Genomic DNA, 20,488 nt, shown 5'->3' on the forward strand with positions numbered 1-20,488 from the left:
CAACTGGTGCCATTCTTTAACTTATTCAGTTTAAAAGTTATACTAATTTGTTGGGTGATTTTATATTGTCCTATTTAACACATGTACAAGTGTGTGTTAATATGCATGTGAATAGGATTTTAACTAGACAAGCGTGCTGAGTGGGAATGATGGGGAGTCCTGGAGAAAGTCCACTTTAGCCAGGGAGCAAGTCTCCAGAACATGTAGTTTTGGTGGGGTTTTTTTTCCTGGAAAGGCTAGGCATGTTTACAGTAGAAAGATGAGAATATCATTAAGGATGAATAGGGTTAATGTTTTAGTTTTTTTGTGTGTGTTCTCTATTCGCCCCCCAGAGGTGAAACTCAGGCTCTATGGGTCTTCCTGCACCAAGTTTGGTTTCAAAGATTCTGATGTCAACATTGATATCCAGTTCCCCCCTCATGTGAGTAGCCCTGCTTGCTGATGAGATGCATGTGAGTAGCCCTGCTTGCTGATGAGATGCGTGTGAGTAGCCTTGCTTGCTAATGAGATGCGTGTGAGTAGCCCTGCTTGCTAATGAGATGCGTGTGAGTAGCCCTGCTTGCTGATGAGATGCGTGCGAGTAGCCCTGCTTGCTGATGAGATGCGTGTGAGTAGCCCTGCTTGCTGATGAGATGCGTGTGAGTAGCCTTGCTTGCTGATGAGATGCGTGTGAGTAGCCCTGCTTGCTGATGAGATGCGTGCGAGTAGCCCTGCTTGCTGATGAGATGCGTGTGAGTAGCCCTGCTTGCTAATGAGATGTGTGTGAGTAGCCCTGCTTGCTGATGAGATGCGTGCGAGTAGCCCTGCTTGCTGATGAGATGCGTGTGAGTAGCCCTGCTTGCTAATGAGATGCGTGTGAGTAGCCCTGCTTGCTGATGAGATGCGTGTGAGTAGCCCTGCTTGCTAATGAGATGCGTGTGAGTAGCCCTGCTTGCTGATGAGATGCGTGTGAGTAACCCTGCTTGCTCATGAGATGCGTGTGAGTAGCCCTGCTTGCTCATGAGATGCGTGTGAGTAGCCCTGCTTGCTCATGATATGCGTGTCAGTAGCCCTGCTTGCTCATGAGATGCGTGTAAGTAGCCCTGCTTGCTGATGAGATGCGTGTGAGTAGCCCTGCTTGCTAATGAGATGCGTGTGAGTAACCCTGCTTGCTGATGAGATGCGTGCGAGTAGCCCTGCTTGCTGATGAGATGCGTGTGAGTAGCCCTGCTTGCTGATGAGATGCGTGTGAGTAGCCCTGCTTGCTGATGAGATGCGTGTGAGTAGCCCTGCTTGCTGATGAGATGCGTGCGAGTAGCCCTGCTTGCTGATGAGATGCGTGCGAGTGGCCCTGCTTGCTGATGAGATGCGTGTGAGTAGCCCTGCTTGCTGATGAGATGCGTGCGAGTGGCCCTGCTTGCTAATGAGATGCGTGCGAGTAGCCCTGCTTGCTAATGAGATGCGTGCGAGTAGCCCTGCTTGCTAATGAGATGCGTGCGAGTAGCCCTGCTTGCTAATGAGATGCGTGTGAGTAGCCCTGCTTGCTGATGAGATGCGTGCGAGTAGCCCTGCTTGCTAATGAGATGCGTGTGTTCCTCTTCCTAGACTAATAGTGAATGATTCGTTTATTTTCCGTTTTGCTGGTAATGTTTTTCCTGAAGCTCTATAATATTGTCATCTATGATTTTATTAAGGTTTTGAAATGGGTCTGTGTTCACAGATATTCCCTTTGTGTAATCTATCATGTATATATTCTTTTAAATTCTATATATTTTTTCAATGTTCACAGATGCATCAGCCAGACGTTCTGTTGCTGGTACAGAAGAGTCTGTCAGTCAGCCGTGAGTATGACTGACTGTTCCCCCCTCGAGACACGCTACTGTAGAAACCACCATAATAACCAATGAAACTGTTAGCATTAGCATCGTCATTTAGTGGAGTTGATGATGGAGTTGGTGGTGGTGGTGGTTGTTTCCAGATCTCTACAGTAACCTGGAGGTAGACTTTCATGCCAGGGTTCCGGTGGTCATCTGTAAAGACAAGGACAGGTCAGTCCTTCATTAATCACATCCATTGTTCTGGATCCTCACCTTCTTTCATATGTGCTGCTATCTGACAGTTGTATTGTTCAGCACTAATCTTCCTGAATATAACCACATCTCCCTTTTGATCGACGTGAAAGTGTGGCTGATGGGGGGACCTGTAGTTTTTCAGGAAGAACCTGTCTGATGGTTGTTGTTGTTGTTGTTGTCCAAGTGGTCTGGTGTGTAAGGTGAGCGCAGGAAATGACAACGCCTGCCTGACCACCTCCTTCCTGTTTGAGCTGTCCAGTCGGGAGCCTCTCCTGCTGCCACTGGTCCTGGGTTTCAGACACTGGGCCTGGGTGAGTTTATTCATTGGCCCTCATACCTGGTTACTACCACATCACCAGTTAGCCTATCAGTGTTTCCTCTAGATCACGGGGAACTTTGATGGGGAGTGGGGGCCACAAAGAATCCTAACTTATCATGAGGGTCAGCAGTGGCCCCGTGGGTATGCGTTCCCACACATGCAGTCGAAGCCGGCCCTGAGTTTGTTTGGTCCTAAGTTTTGTTTTCTCGGCTCTTGATAGCGGAGAGAAAAAATGCGAATGTGATACATTTTCCCTGCAATTCTGAACATTTTACCATGGGGCGTAGAGAAGACTTTGAGTTGATCCGCGGGCCTACAAAAAAGGGGGTCCCGTGCCACCAGTTGCCCATCCCTGCCCTAGATATTTCTCTAGGTGAGGCGCTGAGGTTCCTCAGACATTTTGGCCGGTGAATTAAGTCACATTTTCACATAATCTGTAAATTAACTTCACATTGGATTTGTGTCAGTTAGGATTCACTCCATATATTCAGAATTGTCCTTTGTGTCCCAAGGCTCACTTTTCAGTGTTTTTGACATTGTGTGCTCCCCCGTCTGTCTGTCTCAGATCTGTCACGTGGACCGAGCGGAGGAGGGAGGTCTGCCTTCGTACGTCCTGGCTCTCATGGTCATCTACTTCCTCCAACAGAGGAAACGGCCCGTCCTGCCTGCCTACCTGGGACACGAGGTACACACACAGTCTTGTTTTAACCTTTTCACACGTACCAACACACACACACACCCGGGTGTGATCATTCTACACTGGTCCCTGTCGAGCGCGATCAAACCGGTGTCATTAGAACACCTATTTAGAACGTCCAGTTTCGAATGATGCAACAATCAGCGAATGATGCAACAATCAGCGAATGATGCAACAATCAGGGAATGATGCAACAATCAGAGAATGATGCAACAATCAGCGAATGATGCAACAATCAGGGAATGATGCAACAATCAGCGAATGATGCAACAATCAGGGAATGATGCAACAATCAGCGAATGATGCAACAATCAGCGAATGATGCAACAATCAGGGAATGATGCAACAATCAGAGAATGATGCAACAATCAGCGAATGATGCAACAATCAGCGAATGATGCAACAATCAGGGAATGATGCAACAATCAGCGAATGATGCAACAATCAGCGAATGATGCAACAATCAGGGAATGATGCAACAATCAGGGAATGATGCAACAATCAGCGAATGATGCAACAATCAGGGAATGATGCAACAATCAGGGAATGATGCAACAATCAGGGAATGATGCAACAATCAGGGAATGACGCAACAATCAGCGAATGACGCAACAATCAGCGAATGACGCAACAATCAGCGAATGACGCAACAATCAGCGAATGACGCAACAATCAGCGAATGACGCAACAATCAGCGAATGATGCAACAATCAGCGAATGATGCAACAATCAGGGAATGATGCAACAATCAGCGAATGATGCAACAATCAGCGAATGACGCAACAATCAGCGAATGACGCAACAATCAGCGAATGACGCAACAGTCAGGGAATGACGCAACAGTCAGGGAATGACGCAACAGTCAGGAAATGACGCAACAGTCAGGGAATGACGCAACAGTCAGCGAATGACGCAACAGTCAGGGAATGACGCAACACAGTTCTATTTTTTTTTTTTTTTTCCAGAGATATTTTTGCACAAACACAGTCCTTACAAAGTTATGTCCAGAATGTGAGCTGTTTTATTTTTTGGGTGCGACGTTCAGACATTCACAGAAGTAGCTACAGCGTAACACAATCATCCAAACCGGAAAAATGTAGGTTACATTTGTCCCAGCGCTAACCGAGGAAAGGTTGACGTAACGCAAGCTGTCATATTTTATAACTCTCGGCTGACAGAAACAACACTATGAATTAGCTAATAGCAATTACTATTTATAATTAATCACATGACAGGTGAGCTCACCATTGATCTAAATAATTGAGTAAAACACTTAGCAGAAGTCGAAAGTCATCCGAAGATGGCTAGTTTGTGTGTTGCCGCCAAGCTTGTTTTCTTTCTGCATCAACCAAAGATAATAAAGAGGAGACAAGATGAGTTTGGTCTGTTTTATAGTGTGCATGTTGAAAGGGGGTGTGTCGTCTACGATCATCCACTTCCCTTCATTCACTTCCAGAAGTTTACACCGAAAGATGAGTGAACTATTCCTTCACCTCATTAAACCATCTATGGTCTTGACAGATTACGTGACACCCAGAATGCATTGCATAATGTCAACAAACATGGCGCCACACACAGCTGGCGAATAGCTTAGCTCATTATAATCAGTACAACCTTCAAAAAAGTATTTTACACACATCATAGGTGTCCATTACAATCTACTCAATAATCGTAATGCATTATTTGTCACCAGTAATTGAAAATGTGAATAAAACTGTATATACATTATGGTACATACATACTGAAAGGCGCCTACAGCGGAAAAGACAACACGATATACAGAAAATAGGGAACTTAGTTTGATAGGAACGCACACTTGTCCAAAGTTATTATCAGTAAGGAAAACAACAAGGAAGACGAAGCCGAGCGCCAGGAAGAACTGCCCAAATATTTACTTACTTGATCTGCGCGGTGGGCTCTCCTCCACGAGAGAAGTTTATCCAGCTCAGTAAAACATAAATTGTCCGCAACGCTGACATTGACTACTTCTATGTGAATTAATGAGGCGGAACACTCCTCAACTCAAACTGTTAGAGAATCATTAGATATTGACGAGTTGAAACAGTCTATAGATAATTATCAGACAGCGGATGGCAACTGTCCTGATCCGTAACAATCACATTTTAGAACAGTGACTGCATTCTGACATCACGTGCATAAAACAACACACGACCGTTAGAGATATTTAACTCACGCTGGGGCGACCGTTAGAGATGTTTAACTCCCGCTGGGGCGACCGTTAGATGTTTAACTCACGCTGGGGCGACCATTAGATATTTAACTCACGCTGGGGCGACCGTTAGAGATGTTTAACTCCCGCTGGGGCGACCGTTAGAGATGTTTAACTCACGCTGGGGCGACCATTAGATATTTAACTCACGCTGGGGCGACCGTTAGAGATATTTAACTCACGCTGGGGCGACCATTAGATATTTAACTCACGCTGGGGCGACCGTTAGAGATGTTTAACTCACGCTGGGGCGACCATTAGATATTTAACTCACGCTGGGGCGACCGTTAGATATGTTTAACTCCCGCTGGGGCGACCGTTAGAGATGTTTAACTCACGCTGGGGCGACCATTAGATATTTAACTCACGCTGGGGCGACCGTTAGAGATGTTTAACTCACGCTGGGGCGACCGTTAGAGATGTTTAACTCCCGCTGGGGCGACCGTTAGAGATGTTTAACTCACGCTGGGGCGACCATTAGATATTTAACTCACGCTGGGGCGACCGTTAGAGATGTTTAACTCACGCTGGGGCGACCGTTAGATATTTAACTCACGCTGGGGCGACCGTTAGATATGTTTAACTCACGCTGGGGCGACCGTTAGATATGTTTAACTCACGCTGGGGCGACCATTAGATATTTAACTCACGCTGGGGCGACCGTTAGATATGTTTAACTCACGCTGGGGCGACCGTTAGATATGTTTAACTCACGCTGGGGCGACCGTTAGATATGTTTAACTCACGCTGGGGCGACCATTAGATATTTAACTCACGCTGGGGCGACCATTAGATGTTTAACTCACGCTGGGACGACCCGTTTGTCCCAGCGGGGGGAGGGTAACGTAAACCAATTCACGTTGTCAACGCAATTCTAATTGAGTTTCACCCATCTCCTTAAGGGAGACTCCTAAATTGATAACAGTTTGTTTTAGGCGATTTTTACAGCTAGCTGGCTACTTCACATGCTGATATGGACTTATTTTGTGTAGCTATGTTTTCTAGCCAGCCCAGGGAGATGGAGAACATTGCATTGTGGGTTTTATAGTAGATTTGAACTGCATCAGATTTCCAAAAATGATTTTTCACGTTTCAACCAACCCTGTTTATAACTACGAAATGAAACATTTGTTCATCAAAAAAATATTGTTTTCACAAATTAGTGTTTTAACACTGTTAATAATAGGAATTAGAGGCCTCTCGGGTGGCCGATGGGGCGACACACAATTGGCCTAGCGTCGTCCGGGTTAGGGAGGGTTTGGCCGGTAGGGATATCCTTGACTCATCGCGCACCAGCGACTCCTGTGGCGGGCCGGGCGCAGTGCACGCTAACCTAGGGTGCACGGTGTAGCCTCCGACACATTGGTGCAGTTGGCTTCCGGGTGGGATGCGCGCTGTGTTAAGAAGCAGTGCGGCTTGGTTGGGTTGTGTATCGGAGGACGCATGACTTTCAACCTTCGTCTCTCCTGAGCCCGTACGGGAGTTGTAGCGATGAGACAAGATAGTAGCTACTAAAACAATTGGATACCATGAAATTGGGGAGAAAAAGGGGTAAAAATAAAAAATAAATTTGGAAGTAGTGGTTTGGGGTGGATTATCCTTTTTAACCAACGAGCTCGTTGGTAGATTGATAGTGTGTCGCCACTGCTGAACGAGAATCTATCTCTGTCCGTCACCGTTGTAATTTACTGGGAAGCCAAAATGTTCCCGAACGGGTGATTTTTAAACTACAATGGAGAGTCCTCCTTGTCTATCCACCCTACCCGCTCTCCGTCGTACAGGACTAGTACCCAGCTGCGCCTCACATTAGGACAGTCTATCCACCCTACCCTCTCTCCGTCGTACAGAACTAGTACCCAGCTGCACCTCACATTAGGACAGTCTATCCACCCTACCCGCTCTCCGTCGTACAGGACTAGTACCCAGCTGCACCTCACATTAGGACAGTCTATCCACCCTACCCGCTCTCCGTCGTACAGGACTAGTACCCAGCTGCACCTCACATTAGGACAGTCTATCCACCCTACCCGCTCTCCGTCGTACAGAACTAGTACCCAGCTGCGCCTCACATTAGGACAGTCTATCCACCCTACCCGCTCTCCGTCGTACAGAACTAGTACCCAGCTGCGCCTCACATTAGGACAGTCTATCCACCCTACCCTCTCTCCGTCGTACAGAACTAGTACCCAGCTGCACCTCACATTAGGACAGTCTATCCACCCTACCCTCTCTCCGTCGTACAGGACTAGTACCCAGCTGCGCCTCACATTAGGACAGTCTATCCACCCTACCCTCTCTCCGTCGTACAGGACTAGTACCCAGCTGCGCCTCACATTAGGACAGTCTATCCACCCTACCCTCTCTCCGTCGTACAGGACTAGTACCCAGCTGCACCTCACATTAGGACAGTCTATCCACCCTACCCGCTCTCCGTCGTACAGAACTAGTACCCAGCTGCACCTCACATTAGGACAGTCTATCCACCCTAACCGCTCTCCGTCGTACAGGACTAGTACCCAGCTGCACCTCACATTAGGACAGTCTATCCACCCTACCCGCTCTCCGTCGTACAGAACTAGTACCCAGCTGCGCCTCACATTAGGACAGTCTATCCACCCTACCCGCTCTCCGTCGTACAGAACTAGTACCCAGCTGCACCTCACATTAGGACAGTCTATCCACCCTAACCGCTCTCCGTCGTACAGAACTAGTACCCAGCTGCACCTCACATTAGGACAGTCTATCCACCCTACCCGCTCTCCGTCGTACAGAACTAGTACCCAGCTGCGCCTCACATTAGGACAGTTTTTCAAATGCGCAAATTAACATCAGAATTTTGATCACAACGTACACATTGGCTCTAGTTGTAACGGAATAGCCAGACATTTTTGGGCTGCTCAGATTTACTCGAGGCGTACAATGTATTTAAGGCATAGTCTATTAGGTCTGGTGTTTTCATTTAGTAAATTGTTGTTTTAACGTTCTCATTCCGGACCGAACCGAGGTCCTCGTACCGCACGGTTCTGTACAAATATGTGTAAAGTTTACAACCCTTGTCTAGTAATGTTCTGTATTGTGTTTTATGTTTTGTGTCGACCCCAGGAAGAGTAGCTGCTGCTTTCGCAACAGCTAATGAGGATCCTAATAAAATACCTAACACACACACACACACACACACACAGCAGAGGAAACAACCCACCCTGCTGAGTTCTCCATCAGCAGGCTGTACTACATCTAACCATAACACCTCTCCCCCTTATTCTCAGATAAAGGAGTTCTCCATCAGCAGGCTACATGACTTCAGTCTGACCCACATGGAGGATGGCTGTGTCCACTGGGGTTACTACCCCGTCTCTAAGGACTCCTCCTCACCCCCAGAAACTATCTTCAGGGAGGGCAAGGTAACTACACCCTGTGGGGGGAGGGCAAGGTAACTACACCCTGTGGGGGGAGGGGGGTAACTACACCCTGTGGGGGGAGGGGGGTAACTACACCCTGTGGGGGGGATAACTACACCCTGTGGGGGGGGTGGCGGTGGAACTACACCCTGTGGGGGGGGGGGGGTAACTACACCCTGTGGGGGGGGGGGGGGGTAACTACACTCTGTGGGGTGGTGGAACTACACTCTGTGGGGTGGTGGAACTACACCCTGTGGGGGGGGTGGTGGTGGAACTACACCCTGTGGGGGGGTAACTACACCCTGTGGGGGGGGTGGTGGTAACTACACCCTGTGGGGGGGTAACTACACCCTGTGGGGGGGGTAACTACACCCTGTGGGGGGGGGGGGTAACTACACCCTGTGGGGGGGGGGGGTGGTGGTGGAACTACACCCTGTGGGGGGTGGTGGTAACTACACCCTGTGGGGGGTGGTGGTAACTACACCCTGTGGGGGGTGGTGGTAACTACACCCTGTGGGGGGGGGTGGTGGTGGAGGAACTACACCCTGTGGGGGGGTAACTACACCCTGTGGGGGGGGGGTAACTACACCCTGTGGGGGGTGGTGGTGGAACTACACCCTGTGGGGGGTGGTGGTGGAACTACACCCTGTGGGGGGTGGTGGTGGAACTACACCCTGTGGGGGGTGGTGGTAACTACACCCTGTGGGGGGTGGTGGTAACTACACCCTGTGGGGGGTGGTGGTAACTACACCCTGTGGGGGGGGGGTGGTAACTACACCCTGTGGGGGGGGGGGGGGGGGGGGGGGTCAGCCTGGTGCTCACATATAGACCTTGTTAAACATACTATTGTCAGTGTAGACACTGTGTGTAACGAGTGCTTGTCTCTCTCCAGGCTCCTCTGGTGTTCCAGAGCGCTGTCTCTCCACCTTCGGTGGGTCTTCTGTGGGTGGAGATGCTGCGTTTTTATTCGCTGGAGTTCAACATGACGGAGTGTGTCATCAGCGTGCGCACCAGCCTCGTCGTATCACGGGACGCCAAGGACTGGCCCAAGAAACGCATTGCCGTGGAGGGTACGAACTTTGACCTTTTTACCATTCACCTCTCTCAAACCATCAAACTCCACTACCAAATATGTTCTAGCATTGGTATCTATTTTTTGTGGTCCTTGGAACCGGATAACCTGTGGGGTGGGGGCGGGGCGGGGCCTGACCTGACCAACCAGCAGCCTAGTGTAGTTACATGTGTCATATTCTCCAGGGAGGCCAGATTGAGTTCATTAAGTTCGCTCAAACGGGGCGGCAGGGTATCCTAGTGGTTAAAGCGTTGGACTAGTAACCGAAAGGTTGCAAGTTCGAATCCCCGAGGTTGACAAGGTACAAATCTGTCGTTCTGCCCCTGAACAAGGCAGTTTACCCACTGTTCTTAGGCCATCATCGAAAATAAGAATTTGTTCTTACCCTCTGGGATATGTGGGACGGTCGCGTCCCAACTGGCCAACATCCAGTGAAAATGCAGAGCACCAAATTCAAATAAATTACTATAAAAATTCAACTTTGATGAAATCGCACAAATTAAAGTTACACATGTAAGATACCAAATGAAAGTTACACTTGTTGTGAATCCAGCCAACGTGTCAGATTTCAAAAATGCTTTACGGCGAAAGCAAACAATGCTATTATCTGAGGATAGCACCCAAGCGAACAAACACACCATCATATTTCAACCCTCCAGGCGCGACACAAAACGCAGAAACGCAGAAATAAAGATATAATTCGTGCCTTACCTTTGAAGAGCTTCTTAGCCCTTTGTTAGAACTCCAATATGTCCCATAAACATCACAAATTATCCTTTTGTTCGATTAATTCCGTCGGTATATATCCAAAATGTCCATTTATTTGGTGCGTTTGATCCAGAAAACACCGGTTCCAACTCGCGCAACATGACTACAAAAGTTACCTTATAAGCCAAACATTTCAAACTACTTTTGTAGGAAAGGAAACCTGTTGTATTCGGCGCGTATAACATTTGATATGATTTTGAAGTATGTTAATATCAAACATATTAGATAAATGTATTGAATTTGGAAATACATTTCCAGGCCGACTACCGAGTTCTATTTTTCTCACTGTGGTTGCCAGGCGAGCTCGCTCATTCCACTCAAACGTTGTTTACTCACCTTTTTATTTTTGTTAATTATCGTTTACTATTGCGTTTCCTAGCGTTGATCAAAACTCGGAAGGCTTCTTGATCTGTGTTCTAATCGCGCCTTCCTCTGAACAAGTGGAATCCTGTGTGCTCGTTATGTTCGCCTCCTTCCCTCTGATTGGCCGTGTTAGCGGCACATTCATTCACCACTCTTTCCAACAGGAAGCTCCGCCCACGACATAAGCCAAGAGGTAAAACGAACTACCTCATCAACCTACAGTGGCAAGTAGTAGAGAGTTGACAGTGGGAGTTTTTTTTACATCCCTTGACTGCTGGTGTGTCAACAGACATCCCCCAAACAAAAAAAACAACTCTGACTCTCAGAGAATGATGAATCCTACAGTTGTGGCCAAATGTTTTGAGAATGACACAAATATTGATTTTCACAAAGTCTGCTGCCTCAGTTTGTATGATGGCAATTTGCATATACTCCAGAATGTTATGAAGAGTGATCAGATGATTGCCGTGCAAATGAACTGAATCCACCCCCCCAAAAAAACATTTCCACTGCATTTCAGCCCTTCCACAAAAGGACCAGTTGACATCATGTCAGTGATTCTCTCGTTAACACAGGTGTGAGTGTTGACGAGGACAAGGCTGGAAATCACTCTGTCATGCTGATTGAGTTCGAATAACAGACTGTAAGCTTCAAAAGGAGGGTGGTGCTTGGAATCATTGTTCTTCCTCTGTCTATCATGGTTAACTGCAAGGAAACACGTGCCGTCATCATTGCGTTACACAAAAAGGGCTTTACAGGCAAGGATATTGCTGCCAGTAAGCACCTAAATCGACCATTTATCGGATCATCAAGAACTTAGAGCGGTTCAATTGTTGGGAGGAAGGCTTCAGGGCGCTCAAGAAAGTCCAGCAAGCGCCAGGACCGTCTCCTAAAGTTTATTCAGCTGCGGGATCGGGGCACCACCAGTACAGAGCTTGCTCAGGAATGGCAGCAGGCAGGTGTGAGTGCATCTGTACGCACAGTGAGGCGAAGACTTTTGGAGGATGGCCTGGTGTCAAGAAGGGCAGCAAAGAAGCCACTTCTCTCCACGAAAAACATCAGGGACAGACTGATATTCTGCAAAAGGTACAGTGATTGGACTGCTGAGGACTGGGGTAAAGTCATTTTCTCTGAGTCCCCTTTCCAATTGTTTGGCTCGGGGAACAAAACACCGATATTTTGGGTCCATTGCCAGGAAACTCCCCAGACCTTAATCCCATTGAGAACGTGTGGTCAATCCTCAAGAGGCTGGTGGACAAACAAAACCCCACAAATTCTGACAAACTCCAAGCATTGATTTATGCAAGAATGGGCTGCCATCAGTCAGGATGTGGCTCAGAAGTTAATTGACAGCATGCCAGGGCGGATTGCAGAGGTCTTGAAAAAGAAGGGTCAACACTGCAAAATATTGACTCTTTGCATCAACTTCATGTAATTGTCAATAAAAGCCTTTGACACTTATGAAATGCTTGTAATTATACTTCAGTATTCCATAGTAATATCTGACAAAAATATCTAAAGATACTGGGCAGCAAATTTTGCGAAAATTAATATTTGTGTCATTCTCAACTTTTGGTAGTTTTTTTTATTGTAAAATGTATTTCACCTTTATTTAACCAGGTAGGCTAGTTGAGAACACCTTTATTTAACCAGGTAGGCCAGTTGAGAACACCTTTATTTAACCAGGTAGGCTAGTTGAGAACACCTTTATTTAACCAGGTAGGCTAGTTGAGAACACCTTTATTTAACCAGGTAGGCCAGTTGAGAACACCTTTATTTAACCAGGTAGGCTAGTTGAGAACACCTTTATTTAACCAGGTAGGCTAGTTGAGAACACCTTTATTTAACCAGGTAGGCCAGTTGAGAACACCTTTATTTAACCAGGTAGGCCAGTTGAGAACACCTTTATTTAACCAGGTAGGCCAGTTGAGAACACCTTTATTTAACCAGGTAGGCCAGTTGAGAACACCTTTATTTAACCAGGTAGGCCAGTTGAGAACACCTTTATTTAACCAGGTAGGCCAGTTGAGAACACCTTTATTTAACCAGGTAGGCCAGTTGAGAACACCTTTATTTAACCAGGTAGGCTAGTTGAGAACACCTTTATTTAACCAGGTAGGCCAGTTGAGAACACCTTTATTTAACCAGGTAGGCCAGTTGAGAACACCTTTATTTAACCAGGTAGGCCAGTTGAGAACACCTTTATTTAACCAGGTAGGCCAGTTGAGAACACCTTTATTTAACCAGGTAGGCTAGTTGAGAACACCTTTATTTAACCAGGTAGGCCAGTTGAGAACACCTTTATTTAACCAGGTAGGCTAGTTGAGAACACCTTTATTTAACCAGGTAGGCTAGTTGAGAACACCTTTATTTAACCAGGTAGGCCAGTTGAGAACACCTTTATTTAACCAGGTAGGCTAGTTGAGAACACCTTTATTTAACCAGGTAGGCTAGTTGAGAACACCTTTATTTAACCAGGTAGGCCAGTTGAGAACACCTTTATTTAACCAGGTAGGCCAGTTGAGAACACCTTTATTTAACCAGGTAGGCCAGTTGAGAACACCTTTATTTAACCAGGTAGGCCAGTTGAGAACACCTTTATTTAACCAGGTAGGCCAGTTGAGAACACCTTTATTTAACCAGGTAGGCCAGTTGAGAACACCTTTATTTAACCAGGTAGGCCAGTTGAGAACACCTTTATTTAACCAGGTAGGCTAGTTGAGAACACCTTTATTTAACCAGGTAGGCCAGTTGAGAACACCTTTATTTAACCAGGTAGGCCAGTCTAGAACAAGTTAACATTTGCAACTGCGACCTGGCCAAGATAAAACAAAGCAGTTCAACAGAAACAACAACACAGAGTTACATGGAATAAACAAAATATAGTCAATAGAACAAAAGAAAACAAGTCTATATGAGTGCAAATGAGGTAAGTTAAGGGAGTTAAGGCAATAAATAGGCCATGGTGGCGAAGTAATTACAATATAGCAATTAAACACTGGAGTGATAGATGTGCAGAAGATGAATGTTCAAGTAGAGATACTGGGGTGCAAAGGAGCAAGATAAATAAACAAATACAGTATGGGGATGAGGTAGTTGGATGGACTATTTATGGGCTGTGTACAGGTGCAGTAATCTGTGAGCTGCTCTAACAGCTGGTGCTTAAAGCTAGTGAGGGAGATATGAGTCTCCAGCTTCAGTGATTTTTGCAGTTCGTTCCAGTCATTGGCTGCAGAGAACTGGAAGGAAAGACGACCAAAGGAGGAATTGGTTTTGGGGGTGACCAGTGAGATATACCTGCTGGAGCGTGTGCTACAGGTGGGTGTTACTATGGTTACCAGTGAGCTGAGATAAGGCGGGGCTTTACCTAGCAGAGACTTGTAGATAACCTGTAGCCAGTGGGTTTGGTGACGAGTATGAAGCGAGGGCCAACCAACGAGAGCGTACAGGTCGCAGTGTTGGGTAGTATATGGGGCTTTGGTTACAAAACGGATGGCACTGTGATAGACTGCATCCAGTTTGATGACATCACCGAAGTTGAGGATCGGTAGGATGGTCAGTTTTATGAGGGTATTTTTGGCAGCATGAGTGAAGGATGCTTTGTTGCAATATTGGAAGCCAATTCTAGATTTAATTTTGGATTGTAGATGCTTAATGTGAGTCTGGAAGGAGAGTTAACAGTCTAACGAGACACCTAGAATATGTGGACAACTACAAATACCTAAGTCAGAACCGTCCAGTGTAGTGATGCTGGACGGGCGAGCAGGTGCGGGCAGTGATTGGTTGAATAGCATGCATTTAGTTTTACTTGCGTTTAAGAGCAGTTGGAGGCCACGGAAGGAGAGTTGTATGGCATTGAAGCTTGTCTGGAGGTTAGTTAACACAGTGTCCAAAGAGGGGCCAGAAGTATACAGAATGGTCTCGTCTGCGTAGAGATGTATCAGAGGATCACCAGCAGCAAGAGCGACATCATTGATGTATACAGAGAAGAGTCGGCCCGAGGATTGAACCCTGTGGCACCCCCATACAGACTGCCAGATGTCCGGGCAACAGGCCCTCCGATTTGACACACGGAACTCTATCAGAGAAGTAGTTGGTAAACCAGGCGAGGCAATCATGAGAAATTAAGGCTGCCGAGTGCCAATAAGAATGTGGTGATTGACAGAGTCGAAAGCCTTGGCCAGGTCGATGAATACGGCTGCACAGTAATGTCTCTTATCGATGGCGGTTATGATGTCGTTTAGGACATTGAGCGTGGCTGCACCCATGACCAGCTCTGAAACCAGATTGCATAGCGGAGATGGTATTGTGGGATTCGAAATGGTCGGTGATCTGTTTATTAACTTGGCTTTCGAAGACCTTAGAAAGACAGGGAATGATAGTTGTAGGTCTGTAGCAGTTTGGGTCTAGTGTCTCCCCCTTTGAAGAGGGGGATGACCGCGGCAGCTTTCCAATCTTTGAGAATCTCAGACTATCAGAGAGAGAGGTTGAACAGACCGGTAATAGGGGTTGCAACAATTTCGGCAGACATTTTTAGAAAGAGAGGGTCCAGATTGTCTTGCCCGGCTGACCGGGGTAGGGGAAGCCTTGATGATATTCCAGTCAGATGTTGAGCTAGCTAGCTCACTCAAGGGCTCCGGCTGTTAGCCAGGTAGCTAGCTATAACTAGCTGGCTAGAAGCATGAAGTTAGAAGCTCACGTTGAACGGAGTCTGGCCTCAGCAGGAGCAGTTGATTTGAAATTAAGCTCATACCAAAATAACTTTGCTTTACAGAGAGTAGTGAGACAGACAGTGTTGAGTCAGGCTGCAATGAAGGAGGCAGAGGTTCTACACCGAGAGAGGAAGCTTTGAAGCAAGCAGGGAGAGGTTCTACACAGAGAGACGAAGCATTGAAGCAAGCAGGGAGAGGTTCTACACAGAGAGACGAAGCATTGAAGCAAGCAGGGAGAGGTTCTACACAGAGACGAAGCATTGAAGCAAGCAGGGAGAGGTTCTACACAGAGAGACGAAGCATTGAAGCAAGCAGGGAGAGGTTCTACACAGAGAGACGAAGCATTGAAGCAAGCAGGGAGGAAGGTTCTACACAGAGAGACGAAGCAAGCAGGGAGGGAGGTTCTACACAGAGAGACGAAGCATTGAAGCAAGCAGGGAGAGAGGTTCTACACAGAGAGAGGAAGCATTGAAACAAGCAGGGAGAGGTTCTACACAGAGAGGAAGCATTGAAGCAAGCAGGGAGAGAGGTTCTACACAGAGAGACGAAGCATTGAAGCAAGCAGGGAGGGAGGTTCTACACAGAGAGACGAAGCATTGAAGCAAGCAGGGAGAGAGGTTCTACACAGAGAGAGGAAGCATTGAAACAAGCAGGGAGAGGTTCTACACAGAGAGGAAGCATTGAAGCAAGCAGGGAGAGAGGTTCTACACAGAGAGACAAAGCATTGAAACAAGCAGGGAGAGGTTCTACACAGAGAGGAAGCATTGAAGCAAGCAGGGAGAGAGGTTCTACACAGAGAGGAAGCATTGAAGCAAGCAGGGACAGAGGTTAGTAGCACACTGGTTCCCAAACTTGGGGTCCGGGACCCATGTTGGGTCCTCTGAGATAATCTTTAATTTTGTTTCTCTTTAAATGGGTAAAGAATACATTTTAGAGTCAACTAAGGGCCTTTTACACTGTCAGAATTCCCTTTCATGTCATTATGTTGGGACTACCTGTGGGACTTCTTATGGGCAGGTGGGACGGTAGCGTGGGACGGTAGGCCAACATCCTGTGAAATTGCAGAGCGCGAAATTCAAACTACAGTATTAAATATATTTAACTTTCATTAAATCACAAGGATTTGGCCATTTCAGCCTCACCCTTTGCTGACAGGTGTATAAAATCGAACACACCGCCATGCAATCTCCATAGACTAACATTGGCAGTAGAATAGCCTTACTGAAGAGCTCGGTGACTTTCAACGAGGCATCGTCATAGGATGCCACCTTCCCAACAAGTCAGTTCGTCAAATTTCGGCCCCGTTCAACTTTTTAAGTGCTGTTATTGTGAAGTGTAAACGTCTATGAGCAACAACTACTCAGCTGTGAAGTGGTAGGCCACAAAAGCTCACAGAACAAGACAGCAGAGTGCTAAAGTGCGTAGCGAGTAAAAAAATGTTATATTCTTGGTTGCGTCACTCACTACCGAGTTCCAAACTGCCTCTGGAAGCAACGTCAGCACAATAACTTTCCATGGACGAGCAGCCGCACGCACACAAGCCTTAGATCACCACGTGCAATACCAAGCGCGGGCTGGAGTGGTGTAGACCAAGCGCGGGCTGGAGTGGTGTAGACCAAGCGCGGGCTGGAGTGGTGTAAACCAAGCGTGGGCTGGAGTGGTGTAAACCAAGCGTGGGCTGGAGTGGTGTAGACCAAGCGTGTGCTGGAGTGGTGTAGACCAAGCGTGGGCTGGAGTGGTGTAGACCAAGCGTGGGCTGGAGTGGTGTAGACCAAGCGTGGGCTGGAGTGGTGTAGACCAAGCGCGGGCTGGAGTGGTGTAGACCAAGCGCGGGCTGGAGTGGTGTAGACCAAGCGCGGGCTGGAGTGGTGTAGACCAAGCGCGGGCTGGAGTGGTGTAGACCAAGCGTGGGCTGGAGTGGTGTAGACCAAGCTGGAGTGGTGTAGACCAAGCGTGGGCTGGAGTGGTGTAGACCAAGCTGGAGTGGTGTAGACCAAGCGTGGGCTGGAGTGGTGTAGACCAAGCGTGGGCTGGAGTGGTGTAGACCAAGCGTGGGCTGGAGTGGTGTAGACCAAGCGTGGGCTGGAGTGGTGTAGACCAAGCGTGGGCTGGAGTGGTGTAGACCAAGCGCGGGCTGGAGTGGTGTAGACCAAGCGCGGGCTGGAGTGGTGTAGACCAAGCGTGGGCTGGAGTGGTGTAGACCAAGCGTGGGCTGGAGTGGTGTAGACCAAGCGTGGGCTGGAGTGGTGTAGACCAAGCGTGGGCTGGAGTGGTGTAAAGCTTGCTGCCATTGGACTCTGGAGCAGTGGAAACGTGTTCTCTGGAGTGATGAATCACGCTTCAGAAAAAGGGGGGGGACCAACTCAATATTAATGCCCGTGGTTTTGGAATGAAATGTTGGGCGAGCAGGTGTCCATATACTTTGTGTGTGTGTGTGGTAAATAAGTAGTGTTATTGAGTAGAATTTGTCATGTAGTGATGAATAGTAAGTTAATAGTTTTTTTCCCATGCGGTTGTGGTGATATACTGCCATCTGGTGGTGACTAGAAAAACAGCAAATGAAATTTTACAAATTGATGGTCGTTCAAAAATACATATTAGTACTTGAAAAAGTACTTAAGTCCTTGCATTTGACTTGCTGTCCTTGAATCTGTACAGTTTGCATTTTAGCTAACCCTAACCCTTTTTCTAACCTGATATATAAATTATCCTAACCTGCTGCGTCAGTTCTCCTAACCTGCTGCGTCAGTTCTCCTAACCTGCTGCGTCAGTTCTCCTAACCCGCTGCGTCAGTTCTCCTAACCCGCTGCGTCAGTTCTCCTAACCTGCTGCGTCAGTTCTCCTAACCCGCTGCGTCAGTTCTCCTAACCCGCTGCGTCAGTTCTCCTAACCTGCTGCGTCAGTTCTCCTAACCTGCTGCGTCAGTTCTCCTAACCTGCTGCGTCAGTTCTCCTAACCTGCTGCGTCAGTTCTCCTAACCTGCTGCGTCAGTTCTCCTAACCTGCTGCGTCAGTTCTCCTAACCTGCTGCGTCAGTTCTCCTAACCCGCTGCGTCAGTTCTCCTAACCTGCTGTGTCAGTTCTCCTAACCCGCTGTGTCAGTTCTCCTAACCCGCTGCGTCAGTTCTCCTAACCCGCTGCGTCAGTTCTCCTAACCCGCTGTGTCAGTTCTCCTAACCCGCTGCGTCAGTTCTCCTAACCTGCTGTGTCAGTTCTCCTAACCTGCTGTGTCAGTTCTCCTAACCCGCTGCGTCAGTTCTCCTAACCCGCTGTGTCAGTTCTCCTAACCCGCTGTGTCAGTTCTCCTAACCTGCTGCGTCAGTTCTCCTAACCCGCTGCGTCAGTTCTCCTAACCCGCTGCGTCAGTTCTCCTAACCCGCTGCGTCAGTTCTCCTAACCCGCTGCGTCAGTTCTCCTAACCTGCTGCGTCAGTTCTCCTAACCTGCTGCGTCAGTTCTCCTAACCTGCTGCGTCAGTTCTCCTAACCTGCTGCGTCAGTTCTCCTAACCTGCTGCGTCAGTTCTCCTAACCCGCTGCGTCAGTTCTCCTAACCTGCTGTGTCAGTTCTCCTAACCCGCTGTGTCAGTTCTCCTAACCCGCTGCGTCAGTTCTCCTAACCCGCTGCGTCAGTTCTCCTAACCCGCTGTGTCAGTTCTCCTAACCCGCTGCGTCAGTTCTCCTAACCCGCTGCGTCAGTTCTCCTAACCTGCTGTGTCAGTTCTCCTAACCTGCTGTGTCAGTTCTCCTAACCCGCTGCGTCAGTTCTCCTAACCCGCTGTGTCAGTTCTCCTAACCCGCTGCGTCAGTTCTCCTAACCTGCTGCGTCAGTTCTCCTAACCCGCTGCGTCAGTTCTCCTAACCCGCTACAAAAGGTGCATCCCTTCTTGCCATGACCGGCTGGCCCTGGTGTTCCTAGACAGTTGTGTGTTATTTATTAGGCCTAATTACAATGTTCATGCCTAGGCTACATTACATTAGAGAGGCATAGATTACATTTAAAAACAGCTGTGTGCTATTTAATAATTAAAACAGGTCGTTCGCAAATTGTATTATACAAATATTGTATTTTTAAGTTTTTATTACTGGGTAGGCAACTTGCTCTTCTAGGCTTAACTATTTAGTCTGTTTTTAAATAATATTAATTTATGATTGATAAGAGGGGTTAAAGATACAATGTCTTGCTCTTCAATTAAACACTCATTTCTACTGTTGAAATGGATTCCATTAATGTAACTGTGGTTTTGAGCATCGTGGGAGGAAGTCCTAATATGGATGTCCGGTCAATTTCTCAAATGTCCGTTAAATGTAAATTATTTCGGGTCACGTTGTCCTGGTGACAAATATTCCTCATTATTTTGGGTCACGTTGTCCCGGTGACAAATATTCCTCATTATTTCGGGTCACTTTGTCCCGGTGACAAATATTCCTCATTATTTCGGGTCACGTTGTCCCGGTGACAAATATTCCTCACGGAAGTCCTCTCCAGCACGTACGGCAGGACCGGCTGACTTTCCCACTCTGGCTAGCTGGCTAATACTCTCACTTTACAGAGGGACTTTTTAACAATAAAAATCATTGTTTTCTAATTGTTTGGTTTTTTTATAAAAAAATTGTGTTGCATGGAAATACGGTGTAGCCCGCTTTGACTAGAGGGACCGGTGGCCTTGACTAGAGGGACGGACCGGTGGCGTTGACTAGAGGGACGGACCGGTGGCGTTGACTAGAGGGACGGACCGGTGGCTTTGACTAGAGGGACGGACCGGTGGCTTTGACTAGAGGGACGGACCGGTGGCTTTGACTAGAGGGACCGGTGGCCTTGACTAGAGGGACGGACCGGTGGCGTTGACTAGAGGGACGGACCGGTGGCGTTGACTAGAGG

The 20,488-nt window shown here is 47.6% G+C and overlaps 1 protein-coding gene across 3 annotated transcripts in view; it reads left to right on the plus strand.

The window, feature by feature from the left end:
• tut7 (terminal uridylyl transferase 7) overlaps positions 1-20,488 on the plus strand; it is a 63,654-nt gene that overhangs the window by 11,252 nt on the left and 31,914 nt on the right. For all 3 annotated transcript variants that reach the window (XM_036936544.1, XM_036936546.1, XM_036936545.1), the window contains exons 7-13: positions 333-421; positions 1,769-1,820; positions 1,958-2,027; positions 2,236-2,362; positions 2,936-3,055; positions 8,564-8,698; positions 9,588-9,765. In XM_036936544.1, coding sequence (XP_036792439.1) covers positions 333-421; positions 1,769-1,820; positions 1,958-2,027; positions 2,236-2,362; positions 2,936-3,055; positions 8,564-8,698; positions 9,588-9,765 — 771 coding nt within the window. The remainder of the gene's footprint in view (positions 1-332; positions 422-1,768; positions 1,821-1,957; positions 2,028-2,235; positions 2,363-2,935; positions 3,056-8,563; positions 8,699-9,587; positions 9,766-20,488) is intronic.

This window comes from Oncorhynchus mykiss, chromosome 11 (assembly GCF_013265735.2).
Source record: "Oncorhynchus mykiss isolate Arlee chromosome 11, USDA_OmykA_1.1, whole genome shotgun sequence".
Lineage (NCBI taxonomy): Eukaryota > Metazoa > Chordata > Actinopteri > Salmoniformes > Salmonidae > Oncorhynchus > Oncorhynchus mykiss.